The following is a 21,273-nucleotide window of genomic DNA, read 5'->3' as shown; positions in this document are numbered from 1 at the left end:
ATTATTCAAGAAGGGAGGAAGGGATAAATCAGGAAATTGCAGGCAAGTCTGTCTAACCTCAGTGCTGGGGAAACTATTAGAAGCAATTCTGAGACAGAACTAATCTGGAGAGGCAGGGATTAATCAAGAACAGTCAGCATAGTTTTGTTAAGGGGAGGTCATGTCTGACCAACTTGACTGAATTTTTCAAAGAGGTGACCAGGTGCGTAGATGAAGGAAATGCATTTGTCGTAATCTATTTGGACTTCAGCAAGGTTTTTGATAAGGTCCCACATAGGAGACTAATAACGAAGATTAAGAGCCCATGGGATCCAAGAAAATTTGACAAATTGGATCCACAACTAGCTGAGCGGCTGGAAACAGAGGGTTATGGTCAAGGGGTGTTTTTCTGACTGGAGTCCTGTGTACAGAGGTGTCCTGCAGAGATCAGTGTTGTGACCCTTGCTGTTTGTGGTTTATACAAATGATTTAGACGTGAATGTAAGTGGGTTGATCAGGAACTTCGCAGATGATATGAAAATTGGTGGAGAGGTAAATAGTGAGGAGGATAGCCTTAGAGTACTGGAGGATATAGACGGGCTGGTCAGGGGCAAATGGAATTCAATCCAGATAAGTGTGTGGTGATGCACTTGGGCATGACAAACAAGACAAGGGAATACATGACAAACGGTAGGATCCTGGGAGCAGAGGAGCCTTGGCGTGCATGTACACTGGTCCCTCAAGGGAGCAGAGCAGGTGGTTAAGACGGCATATGGTATACTTGTCTTTATTAGCCGCAGCATAGAGTTTAAGAACAGGGAGGTTATGCCAGAACTGTATAAAATGTTGGTTCGGCCACAGTTAAAGTATTGTATGCAGTTCTGGAATACACATTATAGGAGGGATGTGATAGCGTTTTAAAGGGTGCAGAGGAGATTTACCAGTATATTTCCTGGGCTGGAGAGTTTTAGCTATGATGAGATTGGACAGACTGGGGTTGTTTTCCTTGGAGCAGAAAATACTGAGGGGGGTGGGGGGGAAGAGAAAGAAACATGATTGAGATGGATAAAAGTATATGGGGCAGAAATAGAGTGGACAGGAAGAAACCTTTCCCCTTGATGGAGGGATCAATAACCAAGAGGCATAGATTTAAGGTAAGAGGCAGGAGGTTTAGGGGGATGTGAGGAAAAACGTTTTCACCCAAAGCGTGGTGTGAGTCTAGAACTTGTTGCCTGAAAGGGTGGTGGAGGCAGCAACCCTCATAACATTTGGGAGGCATTTAGATGTGCACTTGCAATGCCAAGGCATACAAGGCTATGGACAAAGTGTTGGGAAATGAGATTAGAGTAGTTAGGTGGGTATTTTTGACCAGCACTGGCACAATGGGCCGAATGGCCTTTTCTGAGCTGTAGACCGTTATAACAATCATACACATCTTCCCCTCCTTCCCTTTCTAGCATTCCGAAGAGACAATTTTCCCTGTAAAACTCTGGATTGATCATCCCAAGCAACTAGTCACCTTCCCACAGCAAATTTCCATGCAAAGGCAAGAGATTTAACACCTGCCCTTTTACCTCCTCATCATCCTTGGACCCAAACACATCATCCCAATCCTCTAAACTAAGGAGCAGAAACTGAAAGGATTTGAAAACTTTTTAGCATTGTGCAATTGACAGAATAGATCAGAGGGGAAGAGCTGTTTTTATCCCCTGGGGTAGAGCTGTTTCAACAGAGTAATTGATGTCTGGAATCAGCTGAAACAACTTTAAGAGTTTGGATGATTGACACTTTTTAGGCTGTAGTAAAAGCATTATTTAATGAATCAATTACTTTTTGAAAGCTTTTTTACATGGTATTATTACTTCAGGGCTTAGTGGTTTTGTACCAAGGGAATACTGGGTGAATGGCCATGGATGTGCCGGAGGTTGGCATGGAGTGTTTGAGTAACTATGGGGTGGGGGGCATAGATTAGCATGGAGGGTATAAGGGTCCATTAGCTGGCATGCATTAGTGAGGGGGGGGGGGGGGGGGGGGGAATGGGTGCTATTTTTATTATATCAATGTTAATTTAACTGGGATGGAGGGCCTTTCAAACAGCCTACATCGGCACCTGGCAGTCCCTGTGGCTGCCTTCAAACTCTTTCCAGGGGCAGCAGACTTAATTTCAGTTAGCATCAATTACCCCAGAACAAAAATACCACCTTGGCATGAATTTTATCCTGAGGTGGGCCATGCTGAGTTGGGAAATTTCCTGATTCCTACTACTTGCCTTGAAGATCCAACCCATTACCTCTGTTCCTCTCTACAGATGCTGCCGAAACAGCATTCTATGTTTTTAATTCATGTTTCCAACGTCCGCAGTATTCTGCTTTTCCATTGGACTGCTTATGATTATTGTCTAAGATGACATGAAGCATTAGATTGAATGGAATTCTGTGATTCCACAGCAGCTGTGGAATCATTCCCAAGTGAAGAGTCAATTTTTTTGAGAAGAGTGTTTTCTATAGGGAGTAGCCTGATCGAGTGCAATGAAGTGAAACTGAAAGGAAATAGGACTTTTACTGCCACCACATCATGACCATCATAGAATAGAATAGAATAGAACAGTACAGCACAGAACAGGCCCTTCGGCCCTCAATGTTGTGCCGAGCAATGATCACCCTACTTAAACCCACGTAACCCGTAACCCAACAATCCCCCCATTAACCTTACACTACGGGCAATTTAGCATGGCCAATCCACCTAACCCGCACATCTTTGGACTGTGGGAGGAAACCGGAGCACCCGGAGGAAACCCACGCACACACGGGGAGGACGTGCAGACTCCACACAGACAGTGACCCCTCCAGGAATCGAACCTGGGACCACTGGAGCTGTGAAGCATTGATGCTAACCACCATGCTACCGTGAGGCCCCTCGTGAGCTCCAACAGTACTGCCTAAATATGGGCATGTACATTCCATTGTTGATGGAACAGCTATCATAAAATAAGGGGGAAGTAGAAGGTAGACCTGATTCTCATTGGGCATCCTTCGTGGAATTTGGGCAATATATTAGCATGAATAGAATATTGGTCAAGGGAACAGCTAGTAGGGATAAACAGGCTAATTTCAAGTTGGTAGGCTGCAACTTGTGGAGTGTCAAAAAGATCAGTACTGGGGCCTTACTATTTACAATCAATGTTAGCAATAAGGATCAATGTATCCAAGTTTGCTGTTGATACAACAGCTATGCAGGAATGTAAGCCATGAGGAAGACCCAAAGGGGTTGCAAAGAGATAGAGATAGATGGGAGAGAGATAGATTAAGGGAGTGGGGAATCAAGGTGGCAGATAAAGCATAATGTGGGGAAGTGTGAAGTTATTCACTTTGTTGGTCAGAGCAAAAAAGCAGATTTTAAAAACTAAAATGGAACTTTTAAATATTAACATTGAGAGCGACTTGAGTACACTCTTACAAAGAACACAGTTAGAACACAAGCACTGGAAGCAATTAGGAAGGCAAATGGCATTCTGGTCTTTATTGCAAAGAGATAGAAATACAAAATGAGCCGAGTTACAATGATATAGGGGCTGGATTCTTGATTCTGGAGGTGAAGTGATCGCGCCAGAGTAGAATCATTCCGTATTTCTGGTGACTCCAGGAGCGATTCTCTCTCCTTTTCCATACAAATTTATGCACGGTGGAAGGCTCGCAGATTCTGTCAGAATTCCGGTATTGGACTGCCAGATTGAGCGGGTGGCCCAAAACCGAGGTGGGGCACTGCCAGACCTGCAGACTTTATCCAGCATTTTCTGTTTTTATTTCAGATTTCATTGAGGGAATGAGAAGTTGTTTGGTGCAGAGGCTGATGTAGGTAAGAACAGTTTTTATGGTACTTGGGTAAGTGGTTGAGGATAAGGATTTTAAGTGAGATGCAAAAAGCATGGAACAAGATGAGATGCTCAGACAGAGTGTTAAGTTGACAGATCATGGCGAGATTTGGCCGTCAGTGCCATGTCACCATGACGGTCTGACGGATAGTATCGCCACGTAAGGAAATTTCATTTAGGGGAAAGTGTTATCTCCCTCATCCAAGTTTCTGGCAAAGCCACAATGTTGATGCAATCATCAACAATAAGCTCATGTATGGCAAGTGAACACATATCCTGGAAGAAGATGTGGGAGTGGTGACGATAACTGATCGACTGGCAGAGTTCCCTTGGTTAGCACTAAGTGAGAGGTGTGTTGGAGGAAAAGGAGATTGGGAAGATTAGTTCACCAGACTAGGTAGGAAATCCAGAAAAAGAAAACAGTTTGGGGTTGCTGCTGTAAGGGTGCAACGATGAATGCCTCAATGAGCCTTTCTGAGGAAGCCAAAAAATAGGCACAGCAAGAACTTCTGGGTTAGTATAAGAGGTAGTCAAACCTGGTAAAGTGATAGGAGAGTAGGAAGGTGATGGGGGTGCTGAAGGTTTGAGGGAGGGATTTGGGACAGCAGAGTGCCCAAGTACAATCACTTGTTGCTTTTAAAGAAACAACCAATTTTTACTTTGTATTCTTATAAATTATTGCACGAAGAGTGCAGTTGGTCATTAGTACAAAATGGTTTAACAATTTGAATTATTTCTATGAACTGAAATGGTAGCTAAATTTGTGTAGATGCCACATGGGAAGCAGGACTGAGGCATTGCATGAATGCAATTGGATCTGACACCACAGCCACATTGTTATTGCAGACTAAGCTATAAAGGGAAAAAGGGAACAAATCAAGAACCATCATTGCATAATTATGAAAGAAGTCTTTAAGTGATCATTGCTCTAGCTGGTCATCCTCCATTGATTTATTTTCAGGTAATTGCAGCAAGTCAACATATTGTGACACTGCACTGTTCAACATATTTTACTGTGTTAGAGTTGGTAATATCCCTTATGCCTCCCCAAAATGGGTGATACTGATTTTTATTGACATCAATGCCTCCATTGTAGATAGGATAAACCCTTGATCATCTTTCTTTGTGACAATTTTCAAATCATGGATTGGGAACCTGAATTTCATTCAGATTGGGGTGCACTATAACTGGAGTAGCAGTTTGCCATTCATTCCATTAAGTAAATGCTGACTGATCTGGTCATTTTCTTGGCTGGTTGCAAAGAAAAATGTTATAACCCATTGTGCCATTTAATAAGAACATAAGAATTAGGAGCAGGAGTAGGCCATCTGGCCCCTCGAGCCTGCTCCGCCATTCAATGAGATCATAGCTGATCTTTTGTGGACTCAGCTCCACTTTCCGGCCTGAATACCATAACCCTTAATCCCTTTATTCTTCAAAAAACTATCTATCTTTACATCTTAAAAACATTTAATGAAGGAGCCTCAACTGCTTCACTGGGCAAGGAATTCCATAGATTCACAACCCTTTGGGTGAAGTTCCTCCTAAACTCAGTCCTAAATCTACTTCCCCTTATTTTGAGGCTATGCCCCCCTAGTTCTGCTTTCACTCATCATTGGAAACAACCTGCCCACATCTATCCTATCTATTCCCTTCATAATTTTATATGTTTCTAGAAGATCCCCCCTCATCCTTCTAAATTCCAACCAGTACAGTCCCAGTCTACTCAACCTCTCCTCATAATCCAACCCCTTCAGCTCTGCGACTAACCTCGTGAATCTCCTCTGCACACCCTCCAGCGCCAGTACGTCCTTTCTCAGGTAAGGAGACCAAAACTGAACACAATACTCCAGGTGTGGCCTCACTAACACCTTATACAATTGCATCAAAACCTCCCTAGTCTTAAACTCCATCCCTCTAGCAATGAAAGACAAAATTCCATTTGCCTTCTTAATCACCTGTTGCACTTGTAAACCAACTTTTTGCGACTCATGCACTAGCACACCCAGGTCTCTCTGCACAGCAGCAAGTTTTAATATTTTGCCATTTAAATAATAATCCTTTTGCTGTTATTCTTACCAAAATGGAGAACCTCACAATTGTCAACATTGTATTCCATCTCCCAGACCCTAGTCCATTCACTTAACCTATCCAAATCCATCTGCAAACTTCCAGTATCCTCTGCACTTTTTGCTTTACTACTCATCTTAGTGTCGTCTTCAAATTTGGACACATTGCCCTTGGTCCCCAACTCCAAATCATCTAAGTAAATTGTGAACAATTGTGGGCCCAACACTGTTCCCTGAGGGACACCACTAGCTACTGATTGCCAACCAGAGAAACACCCATTAATCCCCACTCTTTGCTTTCTATTAATTAACCAATCCTCTATCCATGCTACTACTTTACCCTTAATGCCATGCATCTTTATCTTCTGCAGCAACCTTTTGTGTGGCACCTTGTCAAAGGCTTTCTGGAAATCCAGATATACCACATCCATTGGCTCCCTGTTATCTACCGCACTGGTAATGTCCTCAATAAATTCCACTAAATTAGTTAGGCACGACCTGCCCTTTATGAACCCATGCTGCGTCTGCCCAATGGGACAATTTCCATCCTTCCTTCATTGACTGCCATCATTTGCTATGGAGGAAGTAAAAATCTTCATTTAAGTCGATTGAAAAGACAATTATAAAATGTTCATGAAAACTTCACAACATAATGTGTCAATTAGAAGCAATTTCTTACCTGAAATGCTGAAGTTGGTCACACCAGCACTGGATACAGGCATCTGCATTGCATTTACAGCCAGAGTAGTAGGTGTACTACTTGTCACGAGGTTACTAGTGCTGGCTACCTATGAGTAATAATAATCTTTATTAGTGTCACAAGTAGTAAAAACATGCAACTAGTCATTGAGTAACATGTTAAAATATTAACCTGTAGTGCAGAAACAGGTGGAAAAAAAACTGTCAATTACCAATAATTTACAGATATTAATCCAAATCTTGCAAAACAACTCCATTGACAAGCGACAACTTTTATTTAAATGCAAGGAGTTAAGTTGATTTTGCTTGGGTAATGAATTCTATAGATTCCCTACAGTGCAGAAGGAGACCATTCTACCTATCAAGTCTGCACCGACCTTCAGAAAAAGCACTCGACCGAGGCCCACCCACTCGCCCTATCTCCGAAGCACTCACTTTGATCCACCTAACCTGCACATCTTTGGACCATGGGTGGAAACCGGAGCACCTGGAAAAACCACGCAGACGTGTGGAGAACGTGTTGCTATGGGCCAGGGTTTAGAGAACCCCAAAGTGTATCATGGAGTTCAACTGACCCACAACTTTTAATAGATTGTGGTCTGGGGAGCACACGGCCCATTCTACAGGTGTGGTACAGCAGAAATAGAAAAGTATTTTTTAAAGCAAAACAATGTTTATTCTATGAACTCAACTTAACCTTAATAAAACATACAGTAAACATGTTAGGAACCATTAATTCAAATACAACCCCCAAAAAACACAACACTAAGTAATGCTTAAAAACTTCCCAAACAACATCCAGAAGACAAAATAAACACCTTTTAACAGAAGCACATTAGGTTTACATTCACATTTCTGGATTCACCAAATGATCAAGAGATAGTCTTTTCATGGCAGAGAGATCAACAGTGCACCTGCTCTGTCTGGCTTCAGCTCCAACACTGAAAACAAAACTAAAACACACCCTGCGGCAAACAGCCTAAAATGCAAGTTAAAAGCTGACAGGCCAGCTCCAGCCACTCTCTGACATCACTGCAGTAGTAAACACCCATTTCTTAAAGGTACTCTCACTAGAGATATTTATATACATATCCATTTATAAACACCCATTTCTTAAAAGTACTCTCGCATGATAGTGTAAACTCCACACAGTCACCCAAGCCCATAATCGAACCCAGGTCCCTGGTACCGTGAAGCAGCAGTGATAACACTGGGCCACCGTGTCGGTAATATGTACGGTAGGATCAAGGAAAACCCAAAAGCTTTCTATAGGTATGTCAGGAATAAAAGAATGACTAGGGTAAGAGTAGGGCCGGTCAAGGACAGTGGTGGGAAGTTGTGTGTGGAGGCTGAGGAGATAAGTGAGATACTAAATGAATACCTTTCGTCAGTATTCACTCAGGAAAAAGATAATGTTGTGGAGGAGAATGCGGAGACCCATGCTATTAGAATAGATGGCATTGAGGTGCGTAGGGAAGAAGTGTTGGCAATTCTGGGCAAGGTGAAAATTGATAAGTCCCCGGGGCCTGATGGGATTTATCCTAGGATTCTCTGGGAAGCCAGGGAAGAGATTGCTGAGCCTTTTTCTTTGATTTTTATGTCATCATTGGCTACAGGATTAGTGCCAGAGGACTGGAGGATAGCAAATGTGGTCCCTTTGTTTAAGAAGGGGAGTAGAGATAACCCCGGTAACTATAGGCCGGTGAGCCTCACGTCTGTTGTGGGTAAAGTCTTGGAGAGGATTATAAAAGATACGATTTATAATCATCTAGATAGGAATAATATGATTAGGGATAGTCAGCATGGTTTTGTGAAGGGTAGGTCATGCCTCACAAACCTTATCGAGTTCTTTGAGAAGGTGACTGAACAGGTAGATGAGGGTAGAGCAGTTGATGTGGTGTATATGGATTTCAGTAAAGCGTTTGATAAGGTTCCCCACGGTCGGCTATTGCAGAAAATACGAAGGCTGGGTATTGAGGGTGATTTAGAGATGTGGATCAGAAATGTTCAGAATGGAGTTCAGTTACGAGTGGCGTACCACAAGGATCTGTTTTGGGGCCGTTGCTGTTTGTCATGTTTATAAATGACCTAGAGGAGGGCGCAGAAGGATGGGTGAGTAAATTTGCAGACGACACTAAAGTCGGTGGAGTTGTAGACAGTGCGGAAGGATGTTGCAGGTTACAGAGGGACATAGATAAGCTGCAGAGCTGGGCTGAGAGGTGGCAAATGGAGTTTAATGTGGAGAAGTGCGAGGCGATTCACTTTGGAAAGAATAACAGGAATGCGGAATATTTGGCTAATGGTAAAATTCTTGGTAGTGTGGATGAGAAGAGGGATCTCGGTGTACATGTACATAGATCCCTGAAAGTTGCCACCCAGGTTGATAGGGTTGTGAAGAAGGCCTATGGTGTGCTGGCCTTTATTGGTAGAGGGATTGAGTTCCGGAGCCATGAGGTCATGTTGCAGTTGTACAAAACTCTAGTACGGCCGCATTTGGAGTATTGCGTACAGTTCTGGTCGCCTCATTATAGAAAGGACGTGGAAGCTTTGGAGCGGGTGCAGAGGAGATTTACCAGGATGTTGCCTGGTATGGAAGGAAAATCCTATGAGGAAAGGCTGATGGACTTGAGGTTGTTTTTGTTAGAGAGAAGAAGGTTAAGAGGTGACTTAGTAGAGGCATACAAAATGATCAGAGGGTTAGATAGGGTGGACAGTGAGAACCTTCTCCCGCGGATGGAGGTGGCTAGCACGAGGGGACATAGCCTTAAATTGAGGGCAATAAGAAGTCTTACAACACCAGGTTAAAGTACAACAGGTTTGATTCAAACACGAGCTTTCGGAGCACGGCTCCGAAAGCTCGTGTTTGAATCAAACCTGTTGGACTTTAACCTGGTGTTGTAAGACTTCTTACTGTGCTCACCCCAGTCCAACGCCGACATCTCCACATCATTAAATTGAGGGGTAATAGATATAGGACAGAGGTCAGAGGTGGGTTTTTTACACAAAGAGTGGTGAGGCCGTGGAATGCCCTACCTGCAACAGTAGTGAACTCGCCAACATTGAGGGCATTTAAAAGTTTATTGGATAAGCATATGGATGATAATGGGATAGTGCAGGTTAGATGGCCTTTAGTTTTTGGACTTCCCATGTCGGTGCAACATCGAGGGCCGAAGGGCCTGTACTGCGCTGTATCGTTCTATGTCAGTTGAAATGACAAATGAAAAAAGTTAAGGAGCGTGTCAAACATGAAACATTTCTGCCTACGGTGCATTACTTTATTACTGTGTTATGTGGGGGACGGTAGTCCACAGAATACCAAGGATTAAGTGTTAATGACAAAAATTCCCATAAAAGTCCACTTCTCTCTCCCGTCACATTAATGAAGCCAGAAAGTATGTACAGTCTGGCTCTGTGTGGAGTACAAGAGAATTTGGGCACAGCAAGGCTTAATGTGGGGTTGGAGAGCATTCCGCCCACAATATGCTGTAGTCACATGATTGTAGGCAGTGTGCAGACGTTTCTGGAAAGAGCCAGCATGGAGACAGCACTCATGCAGGGTTGCACCTTGGAGATGTATATAGTTAATTTGTTAATAAACGGTTTATGTTCAATCATACAAGCCTCCAGGCACATGACTGAAACACTAAACAATCTTGTAAAACGGTGGCAGTGGTGGGATAGACATCAAAATCCCAAAGAAGCCGGAGAAGACACCCAGAATCTCAAAGCATGAAGTAAAGAAACTGCAGTCTGATCCACGAGAAGTGCGCCTAAATTGAAGAAATTATTGGAGATCGCCCAAACAGGAGTATCGCTGGAGATGTGGAGCTGATGGACTTCACCAGAGCACGTGAAGGTCCACTGCCAGTCCTGATTGAATGCAGAGTAATGGTACGTGATTAGATCACAAAAGATTGAGCAAAATTCAAAATGGCCAAAAGTCAGAAGGATCTACCCTGCAAATGTAAAAGAAATTTGTGAGCTTTTATACATGTTTGGTGTATTTGCAGACTAAGTGATCCTTAGACAGGGTATACATAAATTGCCAAACAAACGTGGTGAGGTATTAAAAGCTTTTGACAAATATTTTGAACTCCATGTTGTGGAGAGCTGAAACCTTAAAAAAAAAGAGGTGTACAACATTCCCAATAAAGTACAGAAGGGCAAGGATACCCCAGGCCACGCAGACAGGGTGGACACCCCGGCCAAGGCAGATATCCGGCCAAGGGAGACAATGCCCAAGCAAACCACAAGATGGTTGCGGACCATGTCAGTGTAATGAACTGCACAGAATTTAGTGCAGAAGACGTAACTAAGAGGCAACAAAGAAGTGTAAAAATAAAGCTTTTTTGAAAATGCAAACACGTTATCCAAACCGCAACAGCAGGTGGCAGTGTAGAGCAAGCAGCTGGCTGTGAATGAAGGCTCAAGTGGGGTGAGATTTAGATACAGTAGTTAACCAGTAAGGACAGGGCAGCAATAGATAATAATAACCAGAGTGTGACAGGAAGGGACGGAATGTACAAACTTCAGAGTGCACCAGCAAATAGGATCAGAGCAGGGAAAAATGATAAAAAGATCAAAGGCTCTTTATTTGAATGTGCGCAGACGAAGGAATCGCTGGCACAAATACAAATAGATGTGTATGAAATGATTATAACCACATCTCTTGAACGGCTAAGTGGCCAAGGCTGGGAACTGAACATTCAAGGATAACTGACATTTTTGAAAGGATAGGAAGAAAGGAAGAGGTGTTCCGTCAATTTGAGGTTGATATCTACTCAGGACCACACGATTCTGCCATGGATCTTTATGTGGCTGAACATGCCAATTCTTGACCTACAGATTTCTGGGCATATAGAGGATGTCTCCTCTCTTTCTCTCCCCTCCCCCCCCCCCCCCCCCCCCCCCCCCCCACCTCCAGCGGGTCTGGGATCCGGAATGCAGGCTTCCTTCATTTCCCTTACCTGCTGCCACTCTGCCTCAAAGCGTGATGCGCTTGATGAACAAATTGTCACCATTTTGAATCATTGGTAGCAAGCTTGTCCAACTCATTGTCATTGGTATCATTGTGTCTTTAGAACATTTTCTTTACCCTCCTCTGAAAATCTGGCCATTTGAGAGCTGAGAAAATAGGGCAGGACAGGTGCTCTTCAGCCATCCAGACAGTGTCCAGTACTTCGGAGTTAATATTGCAGGAGTTATGTCTCAATGCTTGTGGTGCTGGCATCAAGGAGACTAGCATTTGTTCAGAGGTCCTCCCATTTAAAATGGAGGATGCGGCAGAGGCATTACTGATGGCATTTCCCTCACGCTCTTATGTGTAACTGGGACACAGTACAGGTCTCACTGCAGTACAAGAGTGTGGGGACGACATTGCTCTATTTACTAGGGTGTACCAGAACCAGATGTACACATCTGTACACTATTTGGAGGGGAAGTAGTAAGTGGGTAATCTCACTGTCACTCTAGGTGTTGACATTGCTCATGAATCTTAGTCTTCGGTTATACTTGCTCAAAATGACCCTTCTTTTGAAACTCCTCAAAAACTAAACAGAAACTGTCATTTCCAGTCAGGCTCTTGATAATCATTTCATTGATGGTTTTCCCAAAATCAATTATGGAAGATAACAAAACAGTAAATCCAATACCTCAATCACAAGTTAAGAAGCTGTAGGGTTACAGGATATTCAGAATTCAATATGATGGCAAATCAGTCTCAAAGTTGGCCTTGAGAAAGTTGGCCAGTTGAGACATGAAGCTACTTGCTCTTAATTTAACAGCTGTGATTACAAAAGGCATCCTAAATAGAAAACAGTCTCACATAATTCATAAACTACTTGTATATAAGACCAAGATTTTTCAAAGCGGGTCACGACCCATAGGTGGTTCACAGGTGGATGTCAGAAGGGTCGCGGAATTAATGGTCAGTCAGCACCTTTGTTCAAAAGGGAAGTGAGGGAGATTCAGTAGGCACGAGGGGGAAAGGCGCGAGGGGGAAAGTTTAAGGGAGACATGTGGGGTACGTTTTTCACCCAGGGAGTGGTGGGTGCCTGGAACATGCTGCCAGAGGACGTGGTGGAAGCAGGCACATTAGCAACATTTAAGAGGCATCTGGATGGGTACATGAATAGGGAGGAAATAGAGGGATACGGACCAAGCAAGGGCTCAAGGCTTTTTTTTTTTTAAAGTTAGGGCATCATGATCGGCACATGATTGGAGGGCCGAAGGACCTGTTCCTGTGCTGTACCTTTCTTTGTTCTTAGTTTGTTGATTCAGGTACATGGACACACAGTCCTGTCCCTTGAACAATCTAGTGAGAGTGAGTGAGAGACAGAACTGTGACAGAAGAGATGGGGAAAATATCAAAGCAAAGGATAGTCACTGAGCTCATTTACTCAACCGTGTGCAATGAATGTCTTGTGCTGGCTTTGCACCGCCTCGCTTGCTGTCTTCAGCCCCACTTGACTTGTAACTGCTCAGTGTTGGCGTAAGCTGGTGTCACCAGAATCCATTCACCTGGTGATTTATTTCAACTCACACTAAAGTACTGGCCACTGAGCACTTTGAACAATACCAGATGGAACCCAGAAATACTCCTTAGTGATGCCATGATGGGCCGAATGGCCTCTTTCTGCAATGTAAGTTCTATGATCTATGACAGAGCATCCCAAATCGGCAACCTCTGCCTCGCAGAATAACAATAATAATAATCTTTATTATTGTCACAAGTAGGCTTACATTAACATTGCAATGAAGTCACTGTGAAAATCCCCTAGGCACCACACTCCAGCGCCTGTTTGGGTACACAGAGGGATGATTCAGAATGTCCAATTCACCTAACAAGCACATCTTTCAGGACTTGTGGGAGGAAACCGGAACGCCCGGAGGAAACCCACGCAGGCACAAGGAGTATATGCAGACTCCGCCAAGACAGTGATCTAAGTAGGAATCGAACCTAGAACCCTGGCGCTGTGCAGCAGTGCTAATCACTGTGCAACCGTGCCACCCTAATGCTGCATGGTAACTTGAAAGTTGCCCTCTAAATCTCATGCTTATGACTAACTCTATTTTTGGAATGGTGGCAGGAAGAATGATGTTTTGAGCACTGAAATAGGAAGGCAAGAAGTTCTGCGTTTTTAAACAACATTAATTTGTAAACATTTCATAACCGTTAATGAGTTTTCTGATATCCGAGAGTGCAGTCTTTCAACCTTCACAAAAGAAATGCTCTTTTGACTTCTCACAATATCTAGGGATGTGGAAATGTGCAGATCTCAAGTTTTGTTTGATTGGGTCAGCACAGCGGCGCAGTGGTTAGCACTGGGACTGCGGCGCTGAGGACCCGGGTTCAAATCCCGGCCCTGGGTCACTGCCTCTGTGGAGTTTGCACATTCTCCCCGCGTATGCGTGGGTTTCACCCCCCACAACCAAAGATGTGCAGGTTAGGTGGATTGGCCACGTTAAATTACCCTTTAATTGGAAAAAAAAATAATTGGGTACCCTAAATTTATATTTTTTTTAAATTTTGTTTGATTATTGTTGGAAGTCATAGGGAAATTTTGCAGAACTTTCCCTACGGAGATTAACTTGAAGTTGAGGCCATCATAGAGTAATATGTTGGGATTTTCCTTCATAGCAGTTTTTGCACTTGTATTTGAAAAAGGCTAAAACACCAGGGGCTATTGCATACCGATTATGAACAGGAAAACTAGATGATTTTATTTCCATCCCTTGCTTGGGGCAACAAAACTTCAGTGTCCAAACACTGCCTTGACTGAGGATTGACTGGGCAAGTGAATGTGGCGTCGGTCCCAATGGTCAGCTAGCTGGCAAAAGTGGGTCCCAGGAAAAAAGTTTGAAAAACACTGTATACAAGACAATGGTTTAAACGGTGGCATGTTGTGCAATAGAAATTATTAACTAGCCACAGGTTTGGTTATGTAACATTGTTTTCGTCATATGCAGTAAATTTAGTTGGAAGAACCTAATTTAAAAACACAGCCTCTCAGGGCAAGCAAGCCCGAGTGAAGCATACCAGATTTGACAGTAACACGGACATCCCAAGAACGACTGTAGAAAGAGAAATGTACTTCATAGAATCCAGAATCCTACAGTGTAGACGATGAAGCCATCTGACCCTCCGAAAGAGCACTCTGCCTAGGCCCACTTCACCACCCCATCCCCATGGACACCAAGAAGCAATTTAGCATGACCAATCCACATAACCTGTACATCTTTGGACTGTGGGAGGAAACCAGAGCACCGGAGGAAGCCCACGCAGACACGGGGAGAAAGTGCAAACTTCACACAGTCACCCAAGGCCGGAATTGAACCTAGGTCCCTAGAGGTAGAGAGGCAGCAGTGCTAACCGCTGTGCCGCCATGTGTATATTTACTTATACATCGACATTTCAGCAACCAAGAAAGCAGAGCACTCACCAGAATCAAAAAATACAGTGTTCGGAAATAGATACAGTTTAAATAATTTCTATTAGTATTTGGATGTGTTAAGAATATGTTATAGTTCTAGGTTTTGGTTTAATTTTTAAAGGTTATCCACAAGTCTGTGGGTTTGTTTATAAGCCTGTATTTTTAATGAGGGTTTTACAATTCACAGGGTATAAAAAATTGGACTGTTGCATATCAACCAAGGACCCCCAAGGAAAAGCAAAAGCAATTTGAGTTCAGTTGGAACAAGGTGACCCAAAAGGAAGCAGAATTCCACAGAAACTGCCAGAACAGGCAGCACAATACGCAGGGACAGAAAGTAAACCCCAGAAACTAAAGACCCAGAAACCAAGGAGAGGGATAGATGCAAGTTCCAAGAACTATTCCTGGTAAAAGGAACAAAGAACAGGAATCTGGAGGAAAGGATCTGTTCAGTGAAGTGAAGAACGAGGAGCAGAGAGACTGCAAAAGGTAAAACTGCATAAAGCAGACAGAAAGCGAAGTGGGTTTGCAAGAAGCCAGAACTCCAAGGTGACCAGAAGATTGAAGATTCCTTACTATGGGCCTGCGAAGCAGTGGTGTTCTGTTGCCACGGCTGGGTGATAGTTTGCGGAAAGGAAGATTGAATGCATATAGTGATCCAGGATGGAGGAACATCAAAAGGAGGTTGAAGTCCTGGAGGTGCATTATTACTGAAGACACCTGAGAGACAGTGTCAGTTGGGAGAAGGTTCCAGAGCGGTGATTGGAAATCCTCGTGTGAAAGACAGGGTTCCAGTGAGACCGGTTAGCTCACAGTGTGAGAAGCATCGGGGGGAATTGATGATAAATCCAAAGATGTTATTTTGGGTGGTACCTGTCACTTCATTTCTATATGTGGAGTGTCTGACCATGTTTTGCCTATAGGTTTACATGGACCGCATACCTACTGAGAATATTAGAGTACAAAAAGATCTTGTAACTTGTGTTAACCTTACGAATCTGTATATATCTGTAAAGGTATAGTGGGGTGAATGAGTGGTGTAAAAAATAATCTTTTCTTGTTTAATAAATGATTTTTTTGTTAAAAGATCATCAACTGACTTCTGTGACTGTTCAGTAGCCACCATCTACATACCTAAACAAAAAATAAAAGTTAGGATCTATTATGCCGGCTTTCACCCCAGGAACTGACTCGTCCGGAAGCATCAGCTGAGATCGTAACATTACATACTTTGTTTTTACCATACTAACATTCACCAAATACACAAACTTACACATGAATATAATATTAACATTAAAATCATATGCCCAATATGTATTACCTTTTTATGCAATTAGCCACATTTGGATTCACAATTACCCAAATATAGTCAGTCAACAATGTACTGACAACAGTGATCTAATCAATCTTTGAAACCAAACCATCTAAAGAGAATTCTATTCACAACCTGTCCACATTAAAGTATGCTGTGTAATCCATGTGAAAAAATCAAATGCAGGTCCATAAGTTTTGTTCTCTATCTTATATATTTTCCCCCACTACACATCTTCCAAACTAACTTAGAATATCTATGTCAGCTGGAACAGGTACATCAATTTACAAAGTTTGTGTTTTGTGCAAAAAATTGCATTTTCTGCACATTACAGCCAATTTACAGAAAATATTCTGTTTATCAAGTTTTGTGAACGGAGGTTAGTTTGCGGAGAATATATTTAAATTAGATTCTACATATGTTCTCCTACCATGGAGGCGGGATTGTGATAAATTGTTTTGGTAGAAGTCGTAGTGCCACTATTACTGCTGGGTGGATTAATCCGCTTCTCCTTCTGCCGCCTGTTACAGAACCAGACTCGGATCACCTCCTTCTCCATCTGCAGCTGATCGGCAATCATCATGATCTCCTCCGAGGTAGGCTTTTGGTTCTGCGTGAATTAAACATTTCTCCTTAAACAAAAGTTGAATAAAGATCTCTTTTACCATACCCAACACCTGAAGATGGTCAAAACTGATAATTTTGTTATTTACAACTATAACAAACTAAATATACTGATGAATATCCTATGGCATTGCTTGTAACTTGGAGCACAGTTGTTACATTTGGTTAATAATATGGCCCTGTCTCTTTAAGGTCACGGCTCCAACTCTGGACAAGAAAAGATTTCAGAAGAAGACTGGGTGGAATAGTAATGATGGTTCTTTACAAAGAGAAACCACGGGGGAAAAAAAAATCGGATGTATGTAATCTGACCTGTTTCACATGAATGGTTCCAGGGATGAGGGACTTAAGCCAAAAAGCTACTTTGGAGAGTGAGGGTGTTTTCCTTAGGGAAAAAAATGTTGAGGAGCTCTGACAGAGGTGTTCAGAATAATCAGTGGTCTAATAGAGTAGATAGAAAGAGACTGTTCCCATTCGAAGAAGGATAATGGCAAAATGTTTATGGATTAGCAAAAGAAAGGGGAAAACCTTTTTATACAGAGTTCTTATGCTATGGAATGCACTGTCTGAAAAGGTGGTGGAGTCAGTCTCAAATCGAGGTGTTAAAAAAAGAACTGGGTAAATATCCAAAGAGTAAAAAATTGCAAGGCTAGAGGGAACGAGTTGGGATGAGCTACATTTCTCTTGCAGAGAGCTGACATGATTTTGATGGCCTAAAATACCTCCTTCTGTACCGAACGCAATTTATGATGCGATGTTCAAATAGGGCCCAAGTATGAAATCCATCATTTACTGCCATAATCTGGGACCAGAAGGTAAAGAAGACATGCGTTCAATATATTTAAGGACATGAAGTATTAGAGCATACAACGGATCCTAAACAGCCAATAACAAGAAATAGGAGCAGAGTAAGACATTGGGCCCTTATAGACAGCTCCGCATTCAACAAAATCTGAACCTGTCTCAGCTCCACCTTCTTGCAATATGCTTTAACTTATTTTGTACACAAAAATCTACTGACCACTCTCTTAAATATCCTCAATGACTGTGCATCCGCAGCTGTCTGAGGGAGACAATTCCAAAGATTCACAACTCTTTGAGTGAGTCAATTTCTCCTTAGTCATAAATAGCCAACTCTTAATTCTAAGACTGTGACTCTGCATTCTAGTTTCCCTAGCAATAAGAAACATTTTCTCAGCATTCAACCTGTCAAGCCCCATAAGAATTTTATACGTCTCTCATTCTTCTAAACTCTAGGAAGTATTGACCTTGTCCATTCAATCCATCCTCAAAGGACAATCTCCTCATCCCAGGAACAGAACTCACATGTTACTTCTTCAGGGAACTTGCAGATAGTCAGCAACCACTGTCTATGGTTCTATGGTAATCAAATAATTTTAAGTTAAGAGACCCAGAATAGAAAACAGAAATTGGTTTGTGATAAACTAATTCTTTAATGGATCCAGAGTTTGTGGATTGTACAGGTTCATCAGAAACTCTGTGGTGTTGATTAGCAAAGGACCATAAAAACTGCAGGCACAATTTGTTTTATCCTTACAGGTGATTCACATTTCTTGGAATTGGAATTCTTAAATGTGGTACAAATCCCTCAGTAAATAGTCTTCAGTGTATAACTTTATCTACCTAATACACACTTGAAGAGCACCAAGTCTCGACTCTGGTCAACTTAATTTATCTTTTGAAACAGGTTTTGCTCCTGGAGGGAAATCACCCACACTGTATCAGGTGAACAAAATTCTACTGATATGAAGTTTTCTGCAGTCTAACTTTGGATGCTATAAAGTGTGGCTTGGAGTGTCTAAGTTTATCAGACAGCTGACTGAAAGAGAGCAGCTTATGTAATAGCTAACAAAATGTTGATGAATAAAAACCAACTGTTTTCATTTCTATTCATAGGTCATTGGTATTAACACTATTTTTGGTGTATGCGTACATCTATGAAGATGAAAAAAGTCAGTTCTATGGACTATAAACCTTCATTTTTTGGTTTCAATAGTATTTACAAAATTAAACCACCTCTAACCTCCAATAAGCCTGAATAAAACTAATGAAAGAAGTGACACTGCTTCCCCATAACAGGAGAACAAGTGCATGTTCACAAATGTATAATGACGTTACAAGGTGATGAACTGTTTTTAGAGCCTGGTTCATATAAGAGTTACTCACTTAGTCATAAAACATACCCGAATGCAAACCATCACCTTTGTGCCTCACTGGCTCATAAAGTGGAGTCTAATAGTCCATTTTTGTTCTAAGTCAAGCTTAGTAAAATAAGCAAGGAGCAGCATAAAAAATATGGCATAATCATATCATCCATTATGGGTCAACAATAGAATAAGTCACATAACTTTCACTTTAAACCAAGCGACTTTGCTATCGAGTGTGGGAAATAACATTGTTTTATTTATATAGCAACCTAAAAGTATCACAAAGCTGCATCGTGACTAACTCAAGTCAGAATTAAATATATCACAAAATGCTGGTGCCCACTACTACGCATTTCATTGCTGGTTACCGACCTCCAGGAAACTCTTTTCTAAGGCCACTCGAACATTGGTCTCTATGCTGGTGCGTTTCTTTCTCCTGCGGCTCAGCCCTTCGATTCCCAGACCCGGTGAAGCCAAGGAGCTGGGATTTGACAGCGCAGAGTCTACTGACAAATTTTCTGTATAAAGTTAAAACAAAAAACGTCAGCCTATTGGATCAGTTCATAAAAATATTTGTTGTCTAAACACTGCAGAAAATACAATACTTCAATCTTTAGTTTTAGAGTTCATTCCGAGACTTTTGCGCTAAAAACTAAACTGATCATTCTATCAAATGTACAGTTATGCTGAAATACTTGAGAATTGCTACAATATTCCACTGAAGTACAGTACCCTTCGAAGTCAATAAAAATTTTGGGTGGTAAGGTGGCACAGTTGTCATCACTGCTCCCTCAGTGCCAGGGACCTGGGTTCAATTCCAGCCTTGGGTGACTGTGTGCAATTTGTATGTTCTGCCCATGTCTGCGTGGGTTTCCTGCGGGTGCTCTGGTTTATAAGAACATAAGAACATAAGAACTAGGAGCAGGAGTAGTTCATCTGGCCCCTCGAGCCTGCTCCGCCATTCAATTAGATCATGGCTGATCTTTTGTGGACTCAGCTCCACTTTCCGGCCCGAACACCATAACCCTTAATCCCTTTATTCTTCAAAAAACTATCTATCTTTACCTTAAAAATATGTAATGAAGGAGCCTCTACTGCTTCACTGGGCAAGGAATTCCATAGATTCACAACCCTTTGGGTGAAGAAGTTCCTCCTAAACTCAGTCCTAAATCTACTTCCCCTTATTTTGAGGCTATGCCCCCTAGTTCTGCTGTCACCCGCCAGTGGAAACAACCTGCCCGCATCTATCCTATCTATTCCCTTCATAATTTTAAATGTTTCTATAAGATCCCCCCTCATCCTTCTAAATTCCAACGAGTACAGTCCCAGTCTACTCAACCTCTCCTCATAATCCAACCCCTTCAGCTCTGGGATTAATTTGGTGAATCTCCTCTGCACACCCTCCAGCGCCAGTACGTCCTTTCTCAAGTAAGGAGACCAAAACTGAACACAATACACCAGATGTGGCCGCACTAACACCTTATACAATTGCAACATAACCTCCCTAGTCTTAAACTCCATCCCTCTAGCAATGAAGGACAAAATTCCATTTGCCTTCTTAATCACCTGTTGCACTTGTAAACCAACCTTCTGTGACTCATGCACTAGCACACCCAAGTCTCTCTGAACAGCGGCATGCTTTAATATTTTATCGTTTAAATAATAATCCCGTTTGCTGTTATTCCTACCAAAATGGATAACCTCACATTTGTCAACATTGTATTCCATCTGCCAGACCCTAGCCCATTCACTTAACCTATCCAAATCCCTCTGCAGACTTCCAGTATCCTCTGCACTTTTCGCTTTACCACTCATCTTAGTGTCATCTGCAAACTTGGACACATTGCCCTTGGTCCCCAACTCCAAATCATCAATGTAAATTGTGAACAATTGTGGGCCCAACACGGATCCCTGAGGGACACCACTAGCTACTGATTGCCAACCAGAGAAACACCCATTTATCCCAACTCTTTGCTTTCTATTAATTAACCAATCCTCTATCCATGCTACTACTTTACCCTTAATGCCATGCATCTTTATCTTATGCAGCAACCTTTTGTGTGGCACCTTGTCAAAGGCTTTCTGGAAATCCAGATATACCACATCCATCGGCTCCCCG

The 21,273-nt window shown here is 42.3% G+C and overlaps 1 protein-coding gene across 6 annotated transcripts in view; it reads right to left on the bottom strand.

Annotated features, from left to right (window-relative positions):
* LOC119968914 (POU domain, class 2, transcription factor 1-like) overlaps positions 1-21,273 on the bottom strand; it is a 249,117-nt gene that overhangs the window by 53,903 nt on the left and 173,941 nt on the right. For all 6 annotated transcript variants that reach the window (XM_038801893.1, XM_038801894.1, XM_038801895.1 and 3 more), the window contains 3 exons: positions 19,527-19,672; positions 16,793-16,972; positions 6,599-6,707 (listed from right to left, as the gene is read on the bottom strand). In XM_038801893.1, the coding sequence (XP_038657821.1) occupies positions 6,599-6,707; positions 16,793-16,972; positions 19,527-19,672 (435 nt within the window). The remainder of the gene's footprint in view (positions 1-6,598; positions 6,708-16,792; positions 16,973-19,526; positions 19,673-21,273) is intronic.

The sequence above is a fragment of the Scyliorhinus canicula genome, chromosome 7, assembly GCF_902713615.1.
Source record: "Scyliorhinus canicula chromosome 7, sScyCan1.1, whole genome shotgun sequence".
Taxonomy (NCBI): Eukaryota; Metazoa; Chordata; class Chondrichthyes; order Carcharhiniformes; family Scyliorhinidae; genus Scyliorhinus; species Scyliorhinus canicula.
The sequence above is the reverse complement of the archived record's forward strand: the minus strand, read 5'-3'. Positions and strand labels throughout refer to the sequence as shown.